Source organism: Oncorhynchus mykiss, chromosome 4 (genome assembly GCF_057628025.1).
Source record: "Oncorhynchus mykiss isolate SJ-2025 chromosome 4, ASM5762802v1, whole genome shotgun sequence".
In the NCBI taxonomy this organism is placed as follows: domain Eukaryota; kingdom Metazoa; phylum Chordata; class Actinopteri; order Salmoniformes; family Salmonidae; genus Oncorhynchus; species Oncorhynchus mykiss.
The window spans coordinates 3,880,001-3,905,103 of NC_143025.1; the positions used below are offsets into that span (position 1 = coordinate 3,880,001).

General features: G+C 43.7%; 3 protein-coding genes across 5 annotated transcripts in view; 2 read left to right on the forward strand and 1 right to left on the reverse strand.

The window, feature by feature from the left end:
* LOC118947075 (E3 ubiquitin-protein ligase TRIM16-like) overlaps positions 1-2,178 on the forward strand; it is a 9,337-nt gene extending 7,159 nt beyond the window's left edge. The window contains exons 4-6 of one of the 2 annotated variants that reach the window (XM_090230866.1): positions 1-93; positions 219-278; positions 510-2,178. The exon at positions 1-93 is cut by the window's left edge and continues 67 nt beyond it. In XM_090230866.1, the coding sequence (XP_090086992.1) occupies positions 1-93; positions 219-278; positions 510-1,024 (668 nt within the window). In that variant the 3' untranslated portion in view covers positions 1,025-2,178. The remainder of the gene's footprint in view (positions 94-218; positions 279-509) is intronic. The other variant, XM_090230867.1, reaches the window with a different exon arrangement.
* LOC110515277 (E3 ubiquitin-protein ligase TRIM16) overlaps positions 1-25,103 on the reverse strand; it is a 150,534-nt gene that overhangs the window by 117,118 nt on the left and 8,313 nt on the right. The window contains exons 3-6 of one of the 2 annotated variants that reach the window (XM_090230853.1): positions 24,798-25,031; positions 14,527-14,686; positions 14,342-14,401; positions 12,335-14,110 (exon numbers count right to left, since the gene is read on the reverse strand). In XM_090230853.1, the coding sequence (XP_090086979.1) occupies positions 13,614-14,110; positions 14,342-14,401; positions 14,527-14,686; positions 24,798-25,031 (951 nt within the window). In that variant the 3' untranslated portion in view covers positions 12,335-13,613. Of the gene's footprint in view, positions 1-12,334; positions 14,111-14,341; positions 14,402-14,526; positions 14,687-24,797; positions 25,032-25,103 lie in introns of those variants that run through there. The other variant, XM_090230851.1, reaches the window with a different exon arrangement.
* The window catches only part of fintrim (fish virus induced TRIM protein), a gene marked incomplete in the record, with an annotated part of 158,478 nt that overhangs the window by 83,892 nt on the left and 49,483 nt on the right, over positions 1-25,103 (forward strand).

Here is a 25,103-nt window from a genome sequence, read left to right on the forward strand (position 1 = left end):
AGTACTTTGGAGATGTGAGTAAGACTGTGTCTGAACTGAGAGAGAAACTAGAAAACTTCCTTAAAGGAGAATGGACCAAGATCTCCACTACAGGTGTGTTGAAAACAATAAGAACATCAACTTTAGACCATTGAAAGTTCCCTACTAGTCATATACATGTGGAATATGGTCTGATGATAACATTCCCTCTCTCTGTCAATGTGTTTGTGTGTCTGTAGTGAATATAGTGGATGTTGTACTGCCTCCAGAGCCCAAGACCAGAGAACAGTTGTTACAATGTGAGTCTCTTTATTGTGAAGTAACTAACAGTCTCTTTTTACTGACACTCCTAACAATCCCTCTAGAAATATATAGCAATAGTAGATCTAATCAAAGACTGGGTATCTATCTGACTCCTCATATTTCTCTGATTTGATCTCTGCTGTGCTCTAATCAAAGACAGGGTAGATACAGTATCTGACTTAACTTATTGTTCTGACTCCCCTCATTGGTCTCTGCTCTTCTCCCAGATTCCTGTCAGCTCACACTGGACCCAAACACAGCACACACACGCCTCTCTCTGTCTGAAGGGAACAGAAAGGTGACCTGTACAGACCAAGTCCAACCATATCCTGACCATCCAGACAGATTCACCAACTACAGGCAGGTTCTGTGTAGAGAGGGTCTGTCTGGACGCTGTTACTGGGAGGTGGAGTGGAGTGGTGGTGTTATTACAGCAGTCTCATATAAAGACATCAGCAGAACAGAGAGAGGTAATGATGGTGTATTTGGATTCAATAACAAGTCCTGGAGATTAGTGTGCTCTAGTGGTGATTATTGTTTCAGACACAATAATGTTGAGACTAAAGTATCAGGCCCTCAGTCCTCCAGAGTAGGAGTGTACCTGGATCACAAGGCAGGTACTCTGTCCTTCTACAGTGTCTCTGACACAATGACCCTCCTCCACAGAGTCCAGACCACATTCACTCAGCCCCTCTATCCTGGGTTTGGTCTCTCTGGTTCTGCTGAGCTGGTTAAACTGTAGTAGGGTCCACATAGATACTAGTCATGCTGGTGTAGTCTATAGCTGAGCTGGTTAAACTGTAGTAGGGTCCACATAGATACTAGTCATGCTGGTGTAGTCTATAGCTGAGCTGGTTAAACTGTAGTAGGGTCCACATAGATACTAGTCATGCTGGTGTAGTCTATAGCTGAGCTGGTTAAACTGTAGTAGGTCCACATAGATACTAGTCATGTTGGTGTAGTCTATAGCTGAGCTGGTTAAACTGTAGTAGGGTCCACATAGATACTAGTCATGCTGGTGTAGTCTATAGCTGAGCTGGTTAAACTGTAGTAGGGTCCACATAGATACTAGTCATGCTGGTGTAGTCTATAGCTGAGCTGGTTAAACTGTAGTAGGGTCCACATAGATACTAGTCATGCTGGTGTAGTCTATAGCTGAGCTGGTTAAACTGTAGTAGGGTCCACATAGATACTAGTCATGCTGGTGTAGTCTATAGCTGAGCTGGTTAAACTGTAAACTGATTTGTTATTAATTAAAATTCAATACAATGTTTTAATCTTGTACATTTCCATGAATCATGATGTCTGGTGTTGATGTATATTGGTTGTCATTCAGAACCATTGATATGTTTTCTCAGTTGGTTCTCTGTCTCTATGTAATTCTCCTCAGTATCATTGATCAGCTTGTTGGCTCGGTCCTAATTGATGTGTTCTCTGTCACCTGGAGCTGCATGGAAAATGGTCCAGGAACTAAAGGACAATTCAGGACTAGTCAGCCCACTACAAGCTGGTATCACTTACTTTCTACTAAACTATATGGTCTGGTTTCCCAGACACAGATGAATCCTAGTCCTGGACTAAACAGTATGTTCAATGTAGATGTCCAGGAAACCGGCCCTAAATGTGTCATCTTTCATCCTCCCATACTGCTCAGTCCAGCAACATTAAACCTGTCCAGCAGGTGGTGCTGTTGACCAAACAATAAAACCAGCAGATATCTTGACTTGCCACTCAGTATATCAGTAATGTTCAGAATAGTACTTTAATATCATTGGAGATTGATGGTCTTTTTAATCCACTATCCAGAGTCAGGAACAGATGAAGTTAGGTCTGCTACTGTTCAGTGATTAAATATGATTTATGGTGATGGGAAATAATAAAAAACACTCAACTTCATCTAGTAATAGTTTTCCTTTGTTATTTATTCCAAGGTGTGTCTTTAACTTGTAAATGTATTGTGTGAAGGTGAGCTAGTGGTGTGGCTGATAGAATAGAATGAAAAGGGAGGATGGGAGGGGAAATGGGCAGATATATCAGACAGATGAGGCAGAGAGAGATTTTCATCCAGGAGTTAGTGTCTCTGTTCCAAATAGCTCCCTATTCCCTGCGTAGTGCACTAGGCTTCTTATAACCAGGTCTAAAGTAGTGTTCTAGATGTTAGATGGTTTCTCCCTGTCATTACAACATGACAATATGGTCATGACTTTAGTGGTTTCCTCCCCCTTTGTTTTTAGTGTTATTTTGTTATGTGTGTTGTCAGGGTTGTTCCTCTGTGTTCCTCATTGAAAATCCATTAACAATGAATCACAAACTAATTATATTCCAGTTGTTTTTCGACAACTTGATGTCTGACGTCCCCCAGTTCTGTTCAGACCCATTGAACTGGGTCACATTCTGAATGGTGACTTGTATTGATAGTCCATACTGGACCTGACTGTGGTTAACCAGACTGGAGGGGTTCTGATCACATATTCCCTCATCTCCACAACTATACCTGATGTTCTCTCTCTCTCTCTCTGTGTGTATCAGTGTGTGTGTATCAGTGTGTGTGTGTGTGTGTCTCTCTCTCTCTGTGTGTGTGTGTGTGTGTGTGTGTGTCTCTCTCTCTGTGTGTGTGTGTGTGTGTGTCTCTCTCTCTGTGTGTGTGTGTGTGTGTGTCTCTCTCTGTGTGTGTGTGTCTCTGTGTGTGTGTGTGTAGAAAGCAGACAACCTCAATCTGGTTTCATTCCTGTAGTTATCAGAACACATGGGGTGTGTAACAATTATCTCTCCTTTCTAAGTGTGAACTTGTCCACTTCCCTTCATGGATTTAAAGGAAATGACTGGTTTATGTAAACTCCCTCTACCCCATGTCAACACCAATCCAATGATTTTACATTTGTAAAATATATCCTTCAGGAGGAAGGAGAGATTATTGGGACTCCCCCCTGGGAGTGATGATAGAGGGATGTGAAAGAGGAGAGAGGTAATGGTTGTACTCCCCCATGGAGTGATGATAGAGGGATGTGAAAGAGGAGAGAGGTAATGGTTGTACTCCCCCATGGAGTGATGATAGAGGGATGAGAAAGAGGAGAGAGGTCATGGTTGGACTGGACTTATTTATTCCCTCATTACCGACTTATTCTGTTTCAATAACATAATTACAAAACACAAACTAATTACATTCAATGAATTATTATTGTATTAAAGTAAATCTGAATTAAAATTCACCATAAAATGTCCAGTTCATTCCATAGCTTAACATGAGTAATGCTCCCTCCCTCCTATAAGAGTCATTGATGTGTTGGATGAGATGGGACCTGGGGATATTTGTTGGATCCGTCACAGCAAGGGGCAGTAAATCCCTATGGACCTGAAAGGGACTGCAGTGTGTTCCAGTCTCCAGCAGGGGGCAGTAAAACCCTATGGACCTGAAAGGGACTGCAGTGTGCTCCAGTCTCCAGCAGGGGGCAGTAAAACCCTATGGACCTGAAAGGGACTGCAGTGTGTTCCAGTCTCCAGCAGGGGGCAGTAAATCCCTATGGACCTGAAAGGGACTGCAGTGTGTTCCAGTCTCCAGCAGGGGGCAGTAAAACCCTATGGACATGAAAGGGACTGCAGAGTGCTCCAGTCTCCAGCAGGGGGCAGTAAAACCCTATGGTCCTGAAAGGGACTGCAGAGTGCTCCAGTCTCCAGCAGGGGACAGTAAAACACTATGGACCTGAAAGGGACTGCAGTGTGTTCCAGTCTCCAGCAGGGGGCAGTAAAACCCTATAGACCTGAAAGGGACTGCAGAGTGCTCCAGTCTCCAGCAGGGGGCAGTAAAACTCTATGTTCGTGAAAGGGACTGCAGTGTGCTCCAGTCTCCAGCAGGGGGCAGTAAAACCATATGGCCCTGAAAGGGACTGCAGTGTGCTCCAGTCTCCAGCAGGGGGCAGAAAAACCCTATGGACCTGAAAGGGGAAGTGAGGAGTTAAGTGTGATGCTATTGAACATTGCTTCACTTAACCAGAATTCTGCAGTGATACACCATCCCATCTGGTTTGGGTTTAGTGGGACTATCCTATCATTTGTTCTCACCTGATTGTCTATGAGGTGTATCAGGTGTGTCCCAACTTTTGACTGGTCCTGTAGTTTCTGTAGTGCAGAAAGTATGATGCTGTCCTAGTTCTGCTCTGTGTCCTGCTCCAAGGAAAGACTCATCTCTGGACACTCTCACATACCCTGTTACCTACTGCACTACTCCCCGCCTGCTCTGGTCTGTCTCTCCCAGTCTGGTACAGGTGTCCTCTCCTGCTCTGGTCTGTCTCTCCCAGTCTGGTACAGGTGTCCTCTCCTGCTCTGGTCTGTCTCTCCCAGTCTGGTACAGGTGTCCTCTCCTGCTCTGGTCTGTCTCTCCCAGTCTGGTACAGGTGTCCTCTCCTGCTCTGGTCTGTCTCTCCCAGTCTGGTACAGGTGTCCTCTCCTGCTCTGGTCTGTCTCTCCCAGTCTGGTACAGGTGTCCTCTCCTGCTCTGGTCTGTCTCTCCCAGTCTGGTACAGGTGTCCTCTCCTGCTCTGGTCTGTCTCTCCCAGTCTGGTACAGGTGTCCTCTCCTGCTCTGGTCTGTCTCTCCCAGTCTGGTACAGGTGTCCTCTCCTGCTCTGGTCTGTCTCTCCCAGTCTGGTACAGGTGTCCTCTCCTGCTCTGGTCTGTCTCTCCCAGTCTGGTACAGGTGTCCTCTCCTGCTCTGGTCTGTCTCTCCCAGTCTGGTACAGGTGTCCTCTCCTGCTCTGGTCTGTCTCTCCCAGTCTGGTACAGGTGTCCTCTCCTGCTCTGGTCTGTCTCTCCCAGTCTGGTACAGGTGTCCTCTCCTGCTCTGGTCTGTCTCTCCCAGTCTGGTACAGGTGTCCTCTCCTGCTCTGGTCTGTCTCTCCCAGTCTGGTACAGGTGTCCTCTCCTGCTCTGGTCTGTCTCTCCCAGTCTGGTACAGGTGTCCTCTCCTGCTCTGGTCTGTCTCTCCCAGTCTGGTACAGGTGTCCTCTCCTGCTCTGGTCTGTCTCTCCCAGTCTGGTACAGGTGTCCTCTCCTGCTCTGGTCTGTCTCTCCCAGTCTGGTACAGGTGTCCTCTCCTGCTCTGGTCTGTCTCTCCCAGTCTGGTACAGGTGTCCTCTCCTGCTCTGGTCTGTCGCTCCCAGTCTGGTACAGGTGTCCTCTCCTGCTCTGGTCTGTCTCTCCCAGTCTGGTACAGGTGTCCTCTCCTGCTCTGGTCTGTCTCTCCCAGTCTGGTACAGGTGTCCTCTCCTGCTCTGGTCTGTCTCTCCCAGTCTGGTACAGGTGTCCTCTCCTGCTCTGGTCTGTCTCTCCCAGTCTGGTACAGGTGTCCTCTCCTGCTCTGGTCTGTCTCTCCCAGTCTGGTACAGGTGTCCTCTCCTGCTCTGGTCTGTCTCTCCCAGTCTGGTACAGCTGTCCTCTCCTGCTCTGGTCTGTCTCTCCCAGTCTGGTACAGGTGTCCTCTCCTGCTCTGGTCTGTCTCTCCCAGTCTGGTACAGGTGTCCTCTCCTGCTCTGGTCTGTCTCTCCCAGTCTGGTACAGGTGTCCTCTCCTGCTCTGGTCTGTCTCTCCCAGTCTGGTACAGGTGTCCTCTCCTGCTCTGGTCTGTCTCTCCCAGTCTTGTACAGGTGTCCTCTCCTGCTCTGGTCTGTCTCTCCCAGTCTGGTACAGACGTCCTCTCCTGCTCTGGTCTGTCTCTCTCAGTCTGGTACAGGTGTCCTCTCCTGCTCTGGTCTGTCTCTCCCAGTCTGGTACAGGTGTCCTCTCCTGCTCTGGTCTGTCTCTCCCAGTCTGGTACAGACGTCCTCTCCTGCTCTGGTCTGTCTCTCCCAGTCTGGTACAGACGTCCTCTCCTGCTCTGGTCTGTCTCTCCCAGTCTGGTAGAGGTGTCCTCTCCTGCTCTGGTCTGTCTCTCCCAGTCTGGTACAGGTGTCCTCTCCTGCTCTGGTCTGTCTCTCCCAGTCTGGTACAGGTGCCCTCGCCATTCTTATTTAGGATTGTTTTTAGCTCATTTAATGAGGGTTCAGCGTTGTGTTGGCTACATGTCTTAGATTGCTTAATGCTGTGTTTCTCTCTGATCAAAGATGAGGCAATAAAGGATAATGTTGCTGTTGTTCAAAGGAGAAACTACACGCCTGCTCTGTGAATGAGGAAATATGTGACTGTTTCTCCCTCGAGTTTTGGGAGAAACCACACGCTTGCTCCATAAATGCACATGAGATCTATGCACATTTCTCCCACACAACATGGGAGAAATGGGACTCTTGCTCTGACATGTCAGGACTGTTTTCTTGGTACTGAACCGTGTCTCTGGACTTTCCACATCTCCTGAATGTCGTGGCGTTAAAGATTCTGGTGACTATGGATTGTCCTTCAAGTGCTGTCTATAAATCCACATGTTGGAACCCTCCATCTAGACTGGCCATTATCTTGCTGCTTCTACGGTCTGGAAATGTGCAATCTGACCCAGGTCCTGACATTCTGTCCAATGAAGTAGTCAGAGCGGCCTGAAGTTTCTGCATGTGGATGTAATAAGTCTGCTGCTGAAGTATGATTATGTGGATGTATGGATAAAACCTGCCCACCCTGATGTGTTTATGCTTTCTGAAACCTGGCTACAAAAATCTATTAAAGACAAAAATATTGGCGTAATGTTTGTTGTAATGTTTTTGGTGCAGATGGTCGATCTAAGGGTGGTGGTGTTGCTGTTTACGTAAAACACAAGATCTCAGCCGTCTGACTTCTACTCAACCTCAGCAAGTTGAATATCTGTCTTTGGACCTTAACCTTGGCTCCTGTTTAAATATGGTTGTATCTTGTTGTTATGGACCATCTGCTCCTGTTTAAATATGGTTGTATCTTGTTGTCATAGACCATCTGCTCCTGTTTAAATATGGTTGTATCTTGTTGTTATAGACCATCTACTCCTGTTTAAATATGGTTGTATCTTATTGTTATAGACCATCTACTCCTGTTTAAATATGGTTATATCTTGTTGTTACAGACCATCTGATACTGCTGGCTCTCTGGATTGTATTTTCAGATTATCACAGCATGTCAACTCTGAGTTTGTCCTGATAGGTGATCTGAATCAGGACTGGTTAACATCTAGCTCTGATCAACTCTAAATTCTATACAATACCTATAATCTCACTCAGATTGTCAACAGTGTAACGAGGTTGAACATAAAGTCTCCTCTGAAATCCTCTTTGATTGATTTGATATTAACCAAAACTCCTCATCTTTTTTATGCTTCTGGTATTTATGCAAATGACATAAGTGATCACTGTGCTATTGCCTGTGTGAGAAATGGTCAAATTCCTAAACATCCTCCACATGTCATTACGAAAAGAAACAGGAAGCTGTTTGATATTCCAGGTTTTTTACATGATGTTTCCAGAATGAAATGGAATAGAATGGAATGAATCCCTGATGTTGAATTAGCCTTTTCTAACTTCCACAATGCTTTCCAGGATGTACGCAATAGGCCCCTTTAAATAAATTCAGGATGAAGGGCAGAGAGAATCCCTGATTTACTGAGGAACGTACTAAAATCATAAGGGAACTAAATGCTATGTGGGATAAAGCAAGAGGGTCTGGTTCAGCAGATGATTGGATGGCTTTTAAGCGTCTGAAATATGGGTGTGGCTTTGATCTGAAAAGTGAAAGCAGACCACTACCTGAAATCTACTTCAGATCATTTAAATAATCCCTCCACATTCTGACAAGTAGTGAAAGGTTTGGAGTGAAAAGAAGATTCACAGCTTCCCAAATTATTGTTGGTCGACACAAGGTAATAACTGAGAGAACCTCCATTCTGAAGGCCTTGAATCAGCATTTTATAGATGCAGGCAGTTTATTTGAAAAGGTCTAAATGAGCCCCCTATGAATTTACCTTCTCATCCCTGACACCCCTGTGCTCTCCATTACCAGGTTCTCCTTCTCATCCCTGACACCCCTGTGCTCTCCTTCACCAGGTTCTCATTCTCATCCCTGACACCCCTTTGCTCTCTTTCACCAGGTTATCCTTCTCATCCCTGACACCCTTGTGCTCTCCTTGACCAGGTTCTCCTTCTCATCCTTCTGTTTCAGAAGTGTGTAAAGCCCTGAAATAAATTGATAGAACAGAATCCCCTGTCCCTGATGAACTAGACCCCTGCTTCCTACACCTGCTGCTGACATCATTGCTCCCCCCTATATTTCTAACCTCACGCTTGACGTTCAGGAAATCCCCAAGTTATGGAAATCTGCTTTTGTACTGCCTCTCCTGAAAGGTGGAGATCCTTCACTACTTGACAACTATCGACCCATATCAAAAGTGTATCAAAACCGTCTGTTCTGTCAAAGGTCCTGGAGTCCTGGAGTCCTTAGTTAGTAGGTCCTGGAGTCCTGGAGTCCTTAGTTAGTAGGTCCTGGAGTCCTGGAGTCCTTAGTTAGTGAGTCCTGGAGTCCTTAGTTAGTGAGTCCTGGAGTCCTTAGTTAGTAGGTCCTTGAGTCCTTAGTTAGAAGGTCCTGGAGTCCTTAGTTAGAAGGTCCTGGAGTCCTTAGTAGGTCCTGGAGTCCTGGAGTCCTTAGTTAGAAGGTCCTGGAGTCCTGGAGTCCTTAGTTAGAAGGTCCTGGAGTCCTTAGTTAGAAGGTCCTGGAGTCCTTAGTTAGAAGGTCCTGGAGTCCTTAGTTAGTAGGTCCTGTTGTCCTTCGTTAGTAGGTCCTGGAGTCCTTCGTTAGTAGGTCCTGGAGTCCTTAGTTAGTAGGTCCTGGAGTCCTTAATTAGTAGGTCCTGGAGTCCTTCGTTAGTAGGTCCTGGAGTCCTGGAGTCCTTCGTTAGTAGGTCCTGGAGTCCTGGAGTCCTTCGTTAGTAGGTCCTGGAGTCCTTAGTTAGTAGGTCCTGGAGTCCTGGAGTCCTTAGTTAGTAGGCAGCTGAAGGCCTCAGAGAAAACAACTTCTTTAATGCAGTCAGGCTTTAGGTCTGGCCACAGCACTGTTTCAGCAACATGGAGGGTTTTACATGGATGCAGTCAGGCTTTAGGTCTGGCCACAGCACTGTTTCAGCTACATGGAGGGTTTTACATGGATGCAGTCAGGCTTTAGGTCTGGCCACAGCACTGTTTCAGCAACATGGAGGGTTTTACATGGATGCAGTCAGGCTTTAGGTCTGGACACAGCACTGTTTCAGCAACATGGAGGGTTTTACATGGATGCAGTCAGGCTTTAGGTCTGGACACAGCACTGTTTCAGCAACATGGAGGGTTTTACATGGATGCAGTCAGGCTTTAGGTCTGGCCACAGCACTGTTTCAGCAACATGGAGGGTTTTACATGGATGCAGTCAGGCTTTAGGTCTGGCCACAGCACTGTTTCAGCAACATGGAGGGTTTTACATGGATGCAGTCAGGCTTTAGGTCTGGACACAGCACTGTTTCAGCAACATGGAGGGTTTTACATGGATGCAGTCAGGCTTTAGGTCTGGACACAGCACTGTTTCAGCTACATGGAGGGTTTTACATGGATGCAGTCAGGCTTTAGGTCTGGCCACAGCACTGTTTCAGCAACATGGAGGGTTTTACATGGATGCAGTCAGGCTTTAGGTCTGGACACAGCACTGTTTCAGCAACATGGAGGGTTTTACATGGATGCAGTCAGGCTTTAGGTCTGGACACAGCACTGTTTCAGCACCCTGGAGGGTTTTACATGGATGCAGTCAGGCTTTAGGTCTGGACACAGCACTGTTTCAGCTACATGGAGGGTTTTACATGGATGCAGTCAGGCTTTAGGTCTGGCCACACCACTGTTTCAGCTACATGGAGGGTTTTACATGGATGCAGTCAGGCTTTAGGTCTGGCCACAGCACTGTTTCAGCAACATGGAGGGTTTTACATGGATGCAGTCAGGCTTTAGGTCTGGCCACAGCACTGTTTCAGCAACATGGAGGGTTTTACATGGATGCAGTCAGGCTTTAGGTCTGGACACAGCACTGTTTCAGCAACATGGAGGGTTTTACATGGATGCAGTCAGGCTTTAGGTCTGGCCACAGCACTGTTTCAGCTACATGGAGGGTTTTACATGGATGCAGTCAGGCTTTAGGTCTGGACACAGCACTGTTTCAGCAACATGGAGGGTTTTACATGGATGCAGTCAGGCTTTAGGTCTGGACACAGCACTGTTTCAGCAACATGGAGGGTTTTACATGGATGCAGTCAGGCTTTAGGTCTGGACCCAGCACTGTTTCAGCAACATGGAGGGTTTTACATGGATGCAGTCAGGCTTTAGGTCTGGACACAGCACTGTTTCAGCAACATGGAGGGTTTTACATGGATGCAGTCAGGCTTTAGGTCTGGACACAGCACTGTTTCAGCAACATGGAGGGTTTTACATGGATGCAGTCAGGCTTTAGGTCTGGCCACAGCACTGTTTCAGCAACATGGAGGGTTTTAAATGCCATCCACTGTGCTCTTGACAAGAAGTGTGTCTGTCTTTATTGATTTGTCGAAGGCTTTTGACACCGTGGACCATGCTGTGTTAGTGTAAAGGTTAAAATGTTGTGTAATTACAGGTCATGATCTAGATTGGTTAATAAATTACCTATCAAATCGTACACAATGTGTAATGGAGGATGGTTGTAAATCTGAGTCCATAGAGTTGTGCTCAGGTGTTCCGCAAGGTTCTATTTTGGGACCAATGTAGTTCCTTTTGTATATCAACAACACTGGGGATCTTAATGAAACAGCGGATGTTCATTTTTATACAGATGATACTGTTCTGTATTCAAGTGGTAGTAGGTTATCTTTATCTTTTGAAAATGCCCAAAGAGCATTTAACATCATTCAACTGAATCTGTATGATTTGAAGCTGGTTCTGAATTTCAGATGCCAGGCATGTTACTAATCATGTCATTGCTACAATGGCTGGACACACTATACAGCAAGTCAAAGTGTACAACTATTTGGGTGAGTGGGTTGATGACAAGCTGAGCTTCACTGTTCATGTGGAGAACTTGATCAGGAAGCTCAAGCTGAAAATAGGTTTTTATTACCGGCATGAGGCTTGTTTTTCTCTGGAGGCCAGGAAGGAGCTGGTATGATGTACATTACTGGCATCAGGCTTGTTTTTCTCTGGAGGCCAGGAAGGAGCTGGTATGATGTACATTACTGGCATCAGGCTTGTTGTTCTCTGGAGGCCAGGAAGGAGCTGGTATGATGTACATTACTGGCATCAGGCTCTGGAGGCCTGGAAGGAGCTGGTATAGTAACCATAGTAAAGACCAGTATGGACTATCAATACAGATACTGTATGTAGAACCATAGTAAAGACCAGTATGGACTATCAATACAGGTACTGTATGTAGAACCATAGTAAAGACCAGTATGGACTATCAATACAGATACTGTATGTAGAACCATAGTAAAGACCAGTATGGACTATCAATACAGGTACTGTATGTAGAACCATAGTAAAGACCAGTATGGACTATCAATACAGATACTGTATGTAGAACCATAGTAAAGACCAGTATGGACTATCAATACAGATACTGTATGTAGAACCATAGTAAAGACCAGTATGGACTATCAATACAGATACTGTATGTAGAACCATAGTAAAGACCAGTATGGACTATCAATACAAAGTGACCATTTAGAATGAGGCCCAGTTCAATGAGAGGAAGTCTTAACAGAACTGGGGGATGACAGACAGGAAGTGGGGGGGTGGAGATCTAATATATTGTTGTATCAAACACTAAAGCATGATATTGTAATAAATCTACACCCTATTCTCTACGTAGAACACTACTTTAGACCTGGTCAGAAGCACCGTAGTGCACTACATAGGGAATAGGGAACCATTTGGAACAGAGACAGTAATTCCCCTGAACATCTTCCTCTTCCTCATCTGGTTTCTTGAACAGCCCTTCACTCCTCCCCTCTTCCTCCCCTCCTCCCTTTTCATTCTATTCTATCAGCCACACCACTAGCTCACCTCCACACAATACATTTACAAGTTAAAGACACACCTTGGAATAAATAACAAAGGAAAACTATTACTAGATGAAGTTGAGTGTTTTTTATTATTTCCCATCACCATAAATCATATTTAATCACTGAACAGTAGCAGACCTAACTTCATCTGTTCCTGACTCTGGATAGTGGATTAAAAAGACCATCAATCTCCAATGATATTAAAGTACTATTCTGAACATTACTGATATACTGAGTGGCAAGTCAAGATGTCTGCTGGTTTTATTGTTTGGTCAACAGCACCACCTGCTGGACAGGTTTAATGTTGCTGGACTGAGCAGTATGGGAGGATGAAAGATGACACATTTAGGGCCGGTTTCCTGGACATCTACATTGAACATACTGTTTAGTCCAGGACTAGGATTCATCTGTGTCTGGGAAACCAGACCATATAGTTTAGTAGAAAGTAAGTGATACCAGCTTGTAGTGGGCTGACTAGTCCTGAATTGTCCTTTAGTTCCTGGACCATTTTCCATGCAGCTCCAGGTGACAGAGAACACATCAATTAGGACCGAGCCAACAAGCTGATCAATGATACTGAGGAGAATTACATAGAGACAGAGAAACAACTGAGAAAACATATCAATGGTTCTGAATGACAACCAATATACATCAACACCAGACATCATGATTCATGGAAATGTACAAGATTAAAACATTGTATTGAATTTTAATTAATAACAAATCAGTTTACAGTTTAACCAGCTCAGCTATAGACTACACCAGCATGACTAGTATCTATGTGGACCCTACTACAGTTTAACCAGCTCAGCTATAGACTACACCAGCATGACTAGTATCTATGTGGACCCTACTACAGTTTAACCAGCTCAGCTATAGACTACACCAGCATGACTAGTATCTATGTGGACCCTACTACAGTTTAACCAGCTCAGCTATAGACTACACCAGCATGACTAGTATCTATGTGGACCCTACTACAGTTTAACCAGCTCAGCTATAGACTACACCAGCATGACTAGTATCTATGTGGACCCTACTACAGTTTAACCAACTCAGCTATAGACTACACCAGCATGACTAGTATCTATGTGGACCCTACTACAGTTTAACCAGCTCAGCTATAGACTACACCAGCATGACTAGTATCTATGTGGACCCTACTACAGTTTAACCAGCTCAGCTATAGACTACACCAGCATGACTAGTATCTATGTGGACCCTACTACAGTTTAACCAGCTCAGCTATAGACTACACCAGCATGACTAGTATCTATGTGGACCCTACTACAGTTTAACCAGCTCAGCTATAGACTACACCAGCATGACTAGTATCTATGTGGACCCTACTACAGTTTAACCAGCTCAGCAGTACCTCCTACATAGATCCCAAACCCAGGATAGAGGGGCTGAGTGAATGTGGTCTGGACTCTGTGGAGGAGGGTCATTGTGTCAGAGACACTGTAGAAGGACAGAGTACCTGCCTTGTGATCCAGGTACACTCCTACTCTGGAGGACTGAGGGCCTGATACTTTAGTCTCAACATTATTGTGTCTGAACCAATAAACACCTCTATCGTAATAGAAACTCCAGGACTTGATATTGAGTCCAAATCCACCTGTTCTGCTGATGTCTTTATATGAGACTGCTGTAACAACATCACCAGTCCTCTCCACCTCCCAGTAACAGCGTCCAGACAGACCCTCTCTACACAGAACCTGCCACCGGTTGGTGAATCTGTCTGGATATGGTTGGACTTGGCCTGTATAGGTCACCTTTCTGTTCCCTTCAGACAGAGAGAGGAGTGTGTATGCTGTGTTTGGGTCCAGTGTGAGCTGACAGGAATCTGGGAGAAGAGCAGAGACCAATGAGGGGAGTCAGAACAATAAGTTAAGTCAGATACTGTATCTACCCTGTCTTTGATTAGAGCTCAGCAGAGATCAAATCAGAGAAATATGAGGAGTCAGATAGATACCCAGTCTTTGATTAGATCTACTATTGCTATATATTTCTAGAGGGATTGTTAGGAGTGTCAGTAAAAAGAGACTGTTAGTTACTTCACAATAAAGAGACTCACATTGTAACAACTGTTCTCTGGTCTTGGGCTCTGGAGGCAGTACAACATCCACTATATTCACTACAGACACACAAACACATTGACAGAGAGAGGGAATGTTATCATCAGACCATATTCCACATGTATATGACTAGTAGGGAACTTTCAATGGTCTAAAGTTGATGTTCTTATTGTTTTCAACACACCTGTAGTGGAGATCTTGGTCCATTCTCCTTTAAGGAAGTCTTCTAGTTTCTCTCTCAGTTCAGACACAGTCTTACTCACATCTCCAAAGTACTGAAGAGGACGGACAACGATGCTGGGTAAGTCTGAAGATACACTGATACTGGAGAGAGACTGATACCTCTGGAGAGAGAGAGAGAGAGAGAGAGACTGATAACTGGAGAGAGAGAGAGAGAGAGACTGATAACTCTGGAGAGAGAGAGAGAGAGAGACTGATAACTCTGGAGAGAGAGAGAGAGAGAGAGAGAGACTGATAACTGGAGAGAGAGAGAGAGAGAGTTCCGGAGTTCCAAATTGAGCAGCTGCTGAAAAATGAGCTCCTGTATATATTGAGATTTAAATGGTTTTTTAGAGTGAAGTACATCGAAAAAATCAAAAGAAAACTGCAAGACTCAATAGAAGACAATACAAGCAACAAACCAAAAAGACAGGATTTTGAAAAAGTAACTATTTTTCATAAAATTATACAGTTATCTTAGCTAGCTGAATTGTTAGCTGAATTGTTTACATGTTGCTAAGCAGTTGCTAAGGACTCTCCTGGAAGAAGCTAGCTAGCTTACAAAGAATAACAAAAAAATATCTAGTTAACAGAAGAAAGGAAGACAAAATAAGGACAGAAGAAAAAAGGAAAAGAAAAAAGGATAACAAAGTGAAACAGTCCTCTGAAGAAACAAGAGAGAAACACAAGAAATACAAGAAACAGCACTTCTATTGCAACATTGTAGCCAACATCACCAGCGTTGCTATGGAAATTGTTTACCCACCAGACATCCAAAGAGAGAAAGCTAAGAAAAGTTTCAAAGGTTTGTTGATGGGACAGAACCATGAATGCCTGTTTGCAGATCTTACCAGTTACAAAACAAGAGCAAATTTAATTTTTAATACCAATCGAGGGAACATATGGAAAAAGGTTATTTGCAACCATTTCCCTTTCTCAAAAAAGAGGGGCATCAGCCAAGGATGTCAGATCAGCATTTTTGAAGAAGCTGACCAGAGCAACACATATCAAACAGTAAACTTATATAATAATGGAACTGTATTGATACAAGGCAATGATTCAAGCCTCCAGGCTTTTGAGAATAGGTTTGCTACCCTAAAAGAAGACGCTGACATCATCTCAGAAAATGAGGAAAAAGTCAAGGAGGGAGATGGAGAAAAGCAGACCCCAATGGTCTCTGTGACCCAGCAGGAAGCCCTCAACGTCCCTTTACCTACCTCACCTGCAGCAGACAGAGTCAAGGACATGACAATTTCAATAAGAACACCTGCTATGCAACGTTTCCACAACACCCTCTCTCTAGTCGAAGCAGAGGTCATAGAACTCAGAGAGAAGAAGCTTCAAGAGGAGGACACTGTCCAGAAACTCAAAGAAGAGATGAAACAGTTCAGGGAGGAGAGCAGAGCATCCATAGCTAAATTAGAAAGCAGAATGGACAAGCTGAGTCAGACAAATGATGACCTCAGAGACCATCTGAGCACAACAAGAAAGGAGCTCGAACAAAAAGAGAGGTACATTGACACCCTCAACCGGCAGAGAGTCATTGTGTCCTCTGCATCTAGAGAACATGTCCACCAGCTTGGTACAACACAAGCAGAACCTGAGACCAGCATGGCCTCCACCACACAGCCTGATGACACTGCACCAGCCTACCAGTCTGCTCCAGCCCAGGTCAACCTACCAGCCTCTCAGTCTGCTCCAGCCCAGGTCAACGTACCAGCCTCCCAGTCTGCTCCAGCCCAGGTCAGAATACCAGCCTCCCAGTCTGCTCCAGCCCAGGTCAGAATACCAGCCTCCCAGTCTGCTCCAGCCCAGGTTAACCTACCAGCCTCCCAGTCTGCTCCAGCCCAGGTCAACCTACCAGCCTCCCAGTCTGCTCCAGCCCAGGTCAGAATACCAGCCTCCCAGTCTGCTCCAGCCCAGGTTAACCTACCAGCCTCCCAGTCTGCTCCAGCCCAGGTCAGAATACCAGCCTCCCAGTCTGCTCCACCCAGACAATCACCCACAACTGCAATTCTAATTGATTCAAATGGGAAGTTCTTAGTCCAGGAAAGATTATTCCCTAGACACCAGGTGTATAAGTTCTGGTGTCCTACAACTGAGAGTGCAATGCAGCTACTCAGTCAGACCAGGATTGACACCCCTGACAACATCATCATCCACACTGGCACAAACGACCTTCATGCCAAAGGTGAAAATGTATCTGGGGCAGTGAGAAGAGTGGCAGAACGGGCACAGGCTATGTTCCCAACAACCAATATAGTTGTGTCCACCCTCCTACCAAGAAAAGACTTCCCAGAAAAGTTGATCGACAAAATAAATCAACAGATCACTGTGGACTGTGCCTCACTGCTCAACGTCAGAACGGCTCACCACCCCACTCTGACATGTCAACACTTATATGATAATATACATCTTGATCAGGACAGTATCAGAACCTTTGCCAAGGACCTAAAAGATGCAACACTTGGCAGGGACCCACACACCCATCACCCCAGCAACAAAGGTCCCCCGCCCCACCTTCTGAAACAACAGTACCTCCACCATCCCGAGGAGAAAAGAGCCAGACATGACTTATTACAGCACAGCTCTACTAGACCAGGCCCAACACAGCACAGCTCTACTAGACCTGGCCCATCACAACACAGCTCTACTAGACCCGGCCCTTCACAACACAGCTCTACTAGACCCAGCCCATCCCAACACAGCTCTACTAGACCTGGCCCATCACAACACAGCTCTACTAGACCCGGCCCATCACAACACAGCTCTACTAGACCCGGCCCATCACAACACAGCTCTACTAGACCCGGCCCATCACAACACAGCTCTACTAGACCCGGCCCATCACAACACAGCTCTACTAGACCTGTCCCATCACAACACAGCTCTACTAGACCCAGCCCATCACAACACAGCTCTGACCACTACTCCAGGGTCGGTCAGAACACTGCCCTTCAGGGAAGTAGACCACATGATGCAGTCCACACCATGTATCAATTAGATCGTCAGCCTACATATGCTGAGGTAACCTCTGGCAGAAGACCCCTAGAACAATCAGAGATAGGAGAGGTGCGCCAACTACTGCAACTAATATGCAGACTACTGAGCTAGACAGTCCCTTTAATTCACACACGGGCACGCGCACGCACACACACACACACACAAACACACAGGGTTGCAGATTGCACATAAAATAAGTACAGTGCAATCTTATTCCATTCTTATTAATTTGTTTACAAATATTCCTAAATGTATTGACACCGGTATTATAATAATTATTATATGTAATGGTGTGTGTGTGTGTGTGTGTGTGTGTGTGCGCGTGTATGTGTATGTATGTATGTATGTGTGTATATGTGTATGTGCATGTATATGTGTGTGTATATATATATATATATATATGTATATATATATATATATATGTGTATGTGTATGTATATATACATATATGTATGTATGTATGTATGTATGTATGTATGTATGTGTGTGTGTGTGTGTATGTATGTATGTATGTATGTGTGTGTGTGTGTGTGTGTGTGTGTGTGTGTGTGTATGTATGTATGTATGTGTGTATATGTATGTGTATGTATATATATGTGTATGTGTATGTATATATATATATATATATATATATATATGTATGTGTATGTATATATGTATGTATATGTGTATGTATATGTATGTGTATGTATGTATATATATATGTATATATATATATATATATATATATATATATATATATATATATAGTATTTTATTTTTTTGTTTTTTTCGATGTACTTTACTCAAACCAGTGAATATCACTTATTATAAATGAGATCATTAACTATCAGCTCTTGGAATATCCAGGGCCTATACTCTTCACATTTTGGTTATAAAACAACTAATCCAGAATTGATTAAAAACATCAAGGGACAGGACATCATAATCCTACTGGAAACATGGTGTCGTGGAGACATAGATACTCAGTGTCCCTCAGGCTATAGAGAAAGTTTACTACCATCAATCAAACATAAAAATGTTAAACGGGGCCGAGACTCAGGTGGAATCATCATTTGGCATAAGCAGGACTTAGCACTGAATGAAATGAAAAAAGGTACCACTCACATTTGGCTAAAACTTAACAAAGGTACAATCTATTGTGACAATGATGTATACATATGTGCAGCTTATGCTCCTCCTTCAGATTCATCATATTATGATGATCAGTTTTTTGACAATCTCCAGACAGAAATCATTACATTTCAGGCGCAGGGTAAAGTGCTTCTTTGTGGAGATTTCAATGCAAGAACAGGTTCTGAGCCTGACTACACTGATGCGGGAGGTAACCACCACATATTTGGACACCCCTCCTTGTACAGTAGCCCTATTATAAATAATAGAAACAGTCCTGACCAAATACTGAACAAAAATGGAAAAGAGTTAGTACATCTCTGTCGAGCCTTAGGCCTGTACATGCTTAATGGTAGAATCAGAGGGGACTCTTTAGGTCAGTTTACTTACTGCTCAGCTCTTGGGACAAGTGTAGTCGATTATGCCATCACTGACATTGACCCCTCCTCCATTAGTGCATTCACTGTCAGACCACAGACACCATTGTCAGATCACAGTCAGATCAACGTGTTTCTGAAGAAATTAACCGGCAATATTCATTCAAAAAAACAGCCCAATAAACTTTACAACATAAACCAATCGTTCAGATGGGCTCCAAACAGTGCAGAGGCATTCATTGAAACATTGAACTCAAATGAAATGATGAACTCTATACAGTTTTTCAATAACTCACAGTACCAAAACAATAAAGATGGTGTCAATTCAGCTACCCAAAACATCAACTGCATATTCCAAAAAGCAGCATCGAAAGCAAATTTGAGAAAACCAAAGCAATGCAACATCAGAAGCAAAAATCAAAATGTTTCTGACAAATGGTTTGATAATGAATGTAAAACAATTAGAAAACACCTAAGACAAATGTCAAACAAAAAACATAAGCAGCAAAACAACCCAGAGCTACGATATGAATACTTTGAAACTCTGAAACAGTATAAACAAACACTGAAATGCAAGAAATTGAATTATACCAACAAGACACTTGATGAAATTGAAAACGCAATTGACCAAAATCAGTTCTGGGACATGTGGAACAATTTAAGCACAACAAAGCCACAAGAATTAGCCATACAAGATGTAGGAATTTGGAAAACTTACTTTGATAATCTATACAAAAACATCCCACAAAAAGACTTAAACCAGAACCAATTAGAAATTAAAGAAAAATTGAACATCCTGGAATCAGTCATTAAAAACAACCAAAATCCATTAGATTACCCAATAACCCAACAAGAACTAAATGAAAAGCTAAAATCTATTAAATCAAAAAAGGCTTGTGGTGTAGACAACATCAGAAATGAAATGCTGAAAAACAGCACACCTGAGTTGCAAAATGCTGTGCTTAAATTGTTCAACATGGTTTTAACTTCTGGCTGCTTCCCTGATGTCTGGAACCAGGGGCTCATCTCCCCTATCCACAAAAGTGGAGACAAATCAGACCCCAATAATTACAGGGGAATTTGCGTCAACAGTAACTTGGGAAAGATTTTCTGTAGCATTTTGAATTCAAGAATTCAAACCTTTCTTCAAGAAAAAAATGTAATAAGTAAATGTCAAATTGGCTTTCTCCCTAACCATCGCACTACTGACCATATATACACCTTACACACACTAATTAATAAACACCATCGCACTACTGACCATATATACACCTTACACACACTAATTAATAAACACGTCCACCAAAAAAAAGAGGGCAAAATCTTTGCTTGCTTTATTGACTTTAAAAAAGCATTTGATTCGATTTGGCACGAAGGGCTATTCTACAAAATTCTACAAAGTGGGCTTGGTGGTAAGGTGTATGACTTAATAAAATGTATGTACACAGAAAATAAGTGTGCAATAAAAATCAAAAACCAAAGAACAGAATTTTTTTCACAATGTCGAGGTGTGAGACAAGGCTGCAATTTGAGTCCAAATCTTTTCAACATTTATATCAATGAATTAGCAGACATGTTGGACCAATCTCCAGCCCCAGGACTCACACTATTTGACACAGAGGTGAAATACCTGCTATATGCTGATGACTTGGTACTTCTATCACCAACCAAAGAAGGTCTTCAACAAAACATTAATATTCTGGAGCAATATTGCCATAATTGGGCCCTGGCAGTAAATTTCCAAAAAACTAAAATCATGATTTTCAAAAAAAAACCCAGATGTCAGAAACAAAAATGTAAATTCACCCTGAACAACACCTTAATTGAACACACAAAAAATTACACCTACCTTGGTCTGACCATATCTGCATCGGGAAACTTTAATATGGCAGTGAAGGCACTCAAAGAAAAAGCCCGCAGAGCAATGTATGCAATAAAAATGAAATTATTCAAAATCAACATCCCAATTAGAATTTGGACTAAAATATTTGACAGTGTAATCCTACCAATAGCACTTTATGGAAGTGAGGTTTGGGGGCCACTCAATAAACTGGATTTTAAAATGTGGGACAAACATCCAATTGAAACCCTACATGCAGAATTCAGTCGGAAAATTCTACAAGTCCAGAGAAATACACCAACTAATGCATGTAGGGCAGAATTGGGCCGTTTTCCAGTAATAATGAAAATACAGAAAAGATCATTAACCTCTTAGAGCTCTAGGGGCGCTATTTCATTTTTGGATAAAAAACGTTCCCGTTTTAAGCGCGATATTTTGTCACGAAAAGATGCTCGACTATGCATATTCTTGACAGTTTTGGAAAGAAAACACTCTGAAGTTTCAGAATCTGCAAAGATTTTGTCTGTAAGTGCCCCAGAACTCATTCTACAGGCGAAACCAAGATGATGCATCACCCAGGAATTAGCAGAATTTCTGAAGCTCTGTTTTCCATTCTCTCCTTATATGGCTGTGATTGCGCAAGGAATGAGCCTACACTTTCTGTCGTTCGCCCAAGGTCTTAGCAGCATTGTGACGTATTTGTAGGCATATCATTGGAAGATTGGCCATAAGAGACTACATTTTCCAGAGGTCCGCCCGGTGTCCTTTGTCTAAATTTGTGCGTAATCTTCAGGTGCAGGCATTTTCTCCTGGGATTCAGGAGAGAAAGCATGTTTCCAAGAACGATGTATCAATGAAGAGATATGTGAAAAACACCTTGATGATTGATTCTAAACAACGTTTGCCATGTTTTCAGTCGATATTATGGAGTTAATTTGGAAAAAAGTTTGCGTTTTGAGGACTGAATTTATGGATTTTTTTTGGTAGCCAAATGTGATGTATAAAACGGAGCTATTTCTAATACACAAGGAATCTTTTTGGAAAAACTGAGCATCTGCTATCTAACTGAGAGTATCCTCATTGAAAACATCAGAAGTTCTTCAAAGGTAAATGATTTTATTTGAAGGCTTTTATGTTTTTGTTAATGTTGCGTGCTGGATGCTAACGCTAATGCTAACGCTAAATGCTAACGCGAAATGCTAACTCTAGCTAGCTACTTTTACACAAATGATTGTTTTCCTATGGTTGAGAAGCATATTTTGAAAATCTGAGATGACAGTGTTGTTTACAAAAGGCTAAGCTTGAGAGATGGCATATTTATTTCATTTCATTTGCGATTTTCATAAATAGTTAACGTTGTGTTATGCTAATGAGCTTGCTGATAGATTTACACAATCCTGGATACAGGGTTTTTTTCATAGCTAAACGTGACGCAGAAAACGGAGCAATTTGTCCTAAACAAATAATCTTTCAGGAAAAACTGAACATTTGCTATCTGAGAGTCTCCTCATTGAAAACATCTGAAGTTCTTCAAAGGTAAATGTTTTTTTTTAATGCTTTTCTGTTTTTTTGTGTAAATGTTGCCAGCTGAATGCTAATGCTAAATGCTACGTTAGCCATCAATACTGTTACACAAATGCTTGTTTTGCAATGGTTGAGAAGCATATTTTGAAAATCTGAGATGACAGTGTTGTTAACAAAAGGCTAAGCTTGAGAGCTAGCATATTTATTTCATTTCATTTGCGATTTTCATGAATAGTTAACGTTGCGTTATGGTAATGAGCTTGAGTCTGTATTCACGATCCCGGATCCGGGATGGGGAGATCAGAAAGGTTAAAATTTTGGCTACATCTAAATTCAAGTCCAAATTCGAGTCTGCAATTTAAAGCACTTCAAGCCCAAGAGCTGAGCCCAGAAACGAGCCCTCTCAGTCAGCTGGTGTTGGACCTCACCAATCAAGCTGACACCAGCACTGCTTCAAAAGAAAGAATTCCAATAAACAAAATCATGAACCAATCAAAGGAATCATACTTACAATACTGGAAAAACGAAACAAAATCCCAAAGCCGACTAAATTGCTATCTGACCCTAAACAGAGAATATGAATTGGCTGATTATCTCTACTCTGTCAGAGATACGAAGCAGAGACAGATCCTTACCAAGTACAGGCTGAGTGACCACCGATTGGCAATAGAAACCGGCAGACATAAAAAGACATGGCTACCCAAAGAGGAGCGTGTATGTGGTCACTGCATGACAGGGGAGGTAGAGACAGAGATGCACTTTCTCCTTTACTGTGATAAATATTCCTCACAAAGAGATTCATTATTCACAGAAATGACTACATATATTCCACATTTTTACAAATTGAACCCAGAGGAAAAACTAAGAATACTCATGGGCGAAGGAGCAATGGCTCCTCTTGCAGCCAAATATGTATTTTCCTGCCATAGCCTGAGGGACACTGAATAATAACATCTGCATAGTAAACAGTAACTTACTTATTATTACTATTATTGTTATTACTATAATTATTAATGTTTACTGTAGACTGTTACCATTTTATTGTATTTATTTTTGTATTATTATTTACTACCATTTTATATTATTATTTGCTATCATTTACAATTTTGTTACAATGTATATTGTATACATTGTTGCTTTGGCAATATTGACACAATGTTTTTCATGCCAATAAAGCAGCTTGAATTTGAATTTGAATTTGAGAGAGAGAGAGAGAGAGAGAGTGAGACGGACAGAGAGAGAGTGAGACGGACAGATAGAGGGACGGACACAGAGAGAGAGGGACGGACACAGAGAGAGAGAGGGATGGACAGAGAGAGAGAGAGAGAGAGAGGGACGGACAGACAGAGAGAGAGAGAGAGAGGGACGGACAGAGAGAGAGAGAGAAAGAGAGCGAGAGGGGGACGGACAGAGAGAGAGAGAGGGACAGACAGAGAGAGAGAGGGACGGACAGAGAGAGAGAGAGAGGGGGAAGGACAGAGAGAGAGAGGGACGACAGAGAGAGAGAGGGGCGAACAGAGAGAGAAAGGGACGGACAGAGAGAGAAAGGGACGGACAGAGAGAGAAAGGGATGGACAGAGAGAGAGAGGGACGGACCGAGAGAGAGAGGGATGGACAGAGAGAGAGAGGGACGGACAGAGAGAGAGAGGGATGGACAGAGAGAGAGGGACGGACAGAGAGAGGGAGGGATGGACAGAGAGAGAGAGGGATGGACAGAGAGAGAGAGGGACGGACAGAGACAGAGAGAGGGACGGACAGAGAGAGAGGAAGGGACAGACAGAGAGAGAGAGGGAGCGACAGGGACGGACAGAGAGAGAGGGACGACAGAGAGAGAGGGAGAGGGACGGACAGGGAGAGGGACAGACAGACAGAGAGAGGGAGAGACCGACAGAGAGAGGGACAGAGAGGGAAAGAGGGACAGACAGGGAAAGAGAGAGAGAGAGGGAGAGATGGACAGAGAGAGAGACGGACAGAGAGAGGGACGGGCAGAGAGAGGGACGGACCGAGAGAGAGAGGGACGGACAGAGAGAGAGGGACGGGCAGAGAGAGGGACGGACGGACAGAGAGAGAGGGACGGACGGACAGAGAGAGAGAGAGAGAGAGAGAGAGAGAGGGGCGGACAGAGAGAGAGAGAGAGGGACGGACAGAGAGAGAGAGGGGCGGACAGAGACAGAGAGAGGGACGGACGGACAGAGAGAGAGACGAACAGAGAGAGAGACGGACAGAGAGAGAGGGACAGAGAGAGAGACAGGGACAGAGAGAGAGGGACAGACAGAGAGAGAGAGAGAGAGAGAGACAGACAGGACAACATAATGATTGAGATGAATAGTTTCACATGAAGTTAATTTCATATCACATGTAACAAGACAGTTTAGTTACCTGGAGGAAATGGATGTGATCCTCTGTGTGTGAGAGCTGCTCCAGCTCAGTGCTTCTCTTCCTCAGCTCAGCTATCTCCTGCTTCAGTTGCTCCAGGAGTCCTTCAGCTTGACTCACTTGAGCCTTCTCTTGGGCTCTGATCAGCTCCTTCACCTCAGAGCTCCTTCTCTCAATGGAGCGGATCAGCTCAGTAAAGATCTGATCACTGTCCTCCACTGCTGACTGTGCAGAGCGCTGGAGAGAGAGAGAGAGAGAGAGAGAGAGAGAGAGAGAGACAGAGAGAGAGAGACAGAGAGAGAGAGAGAG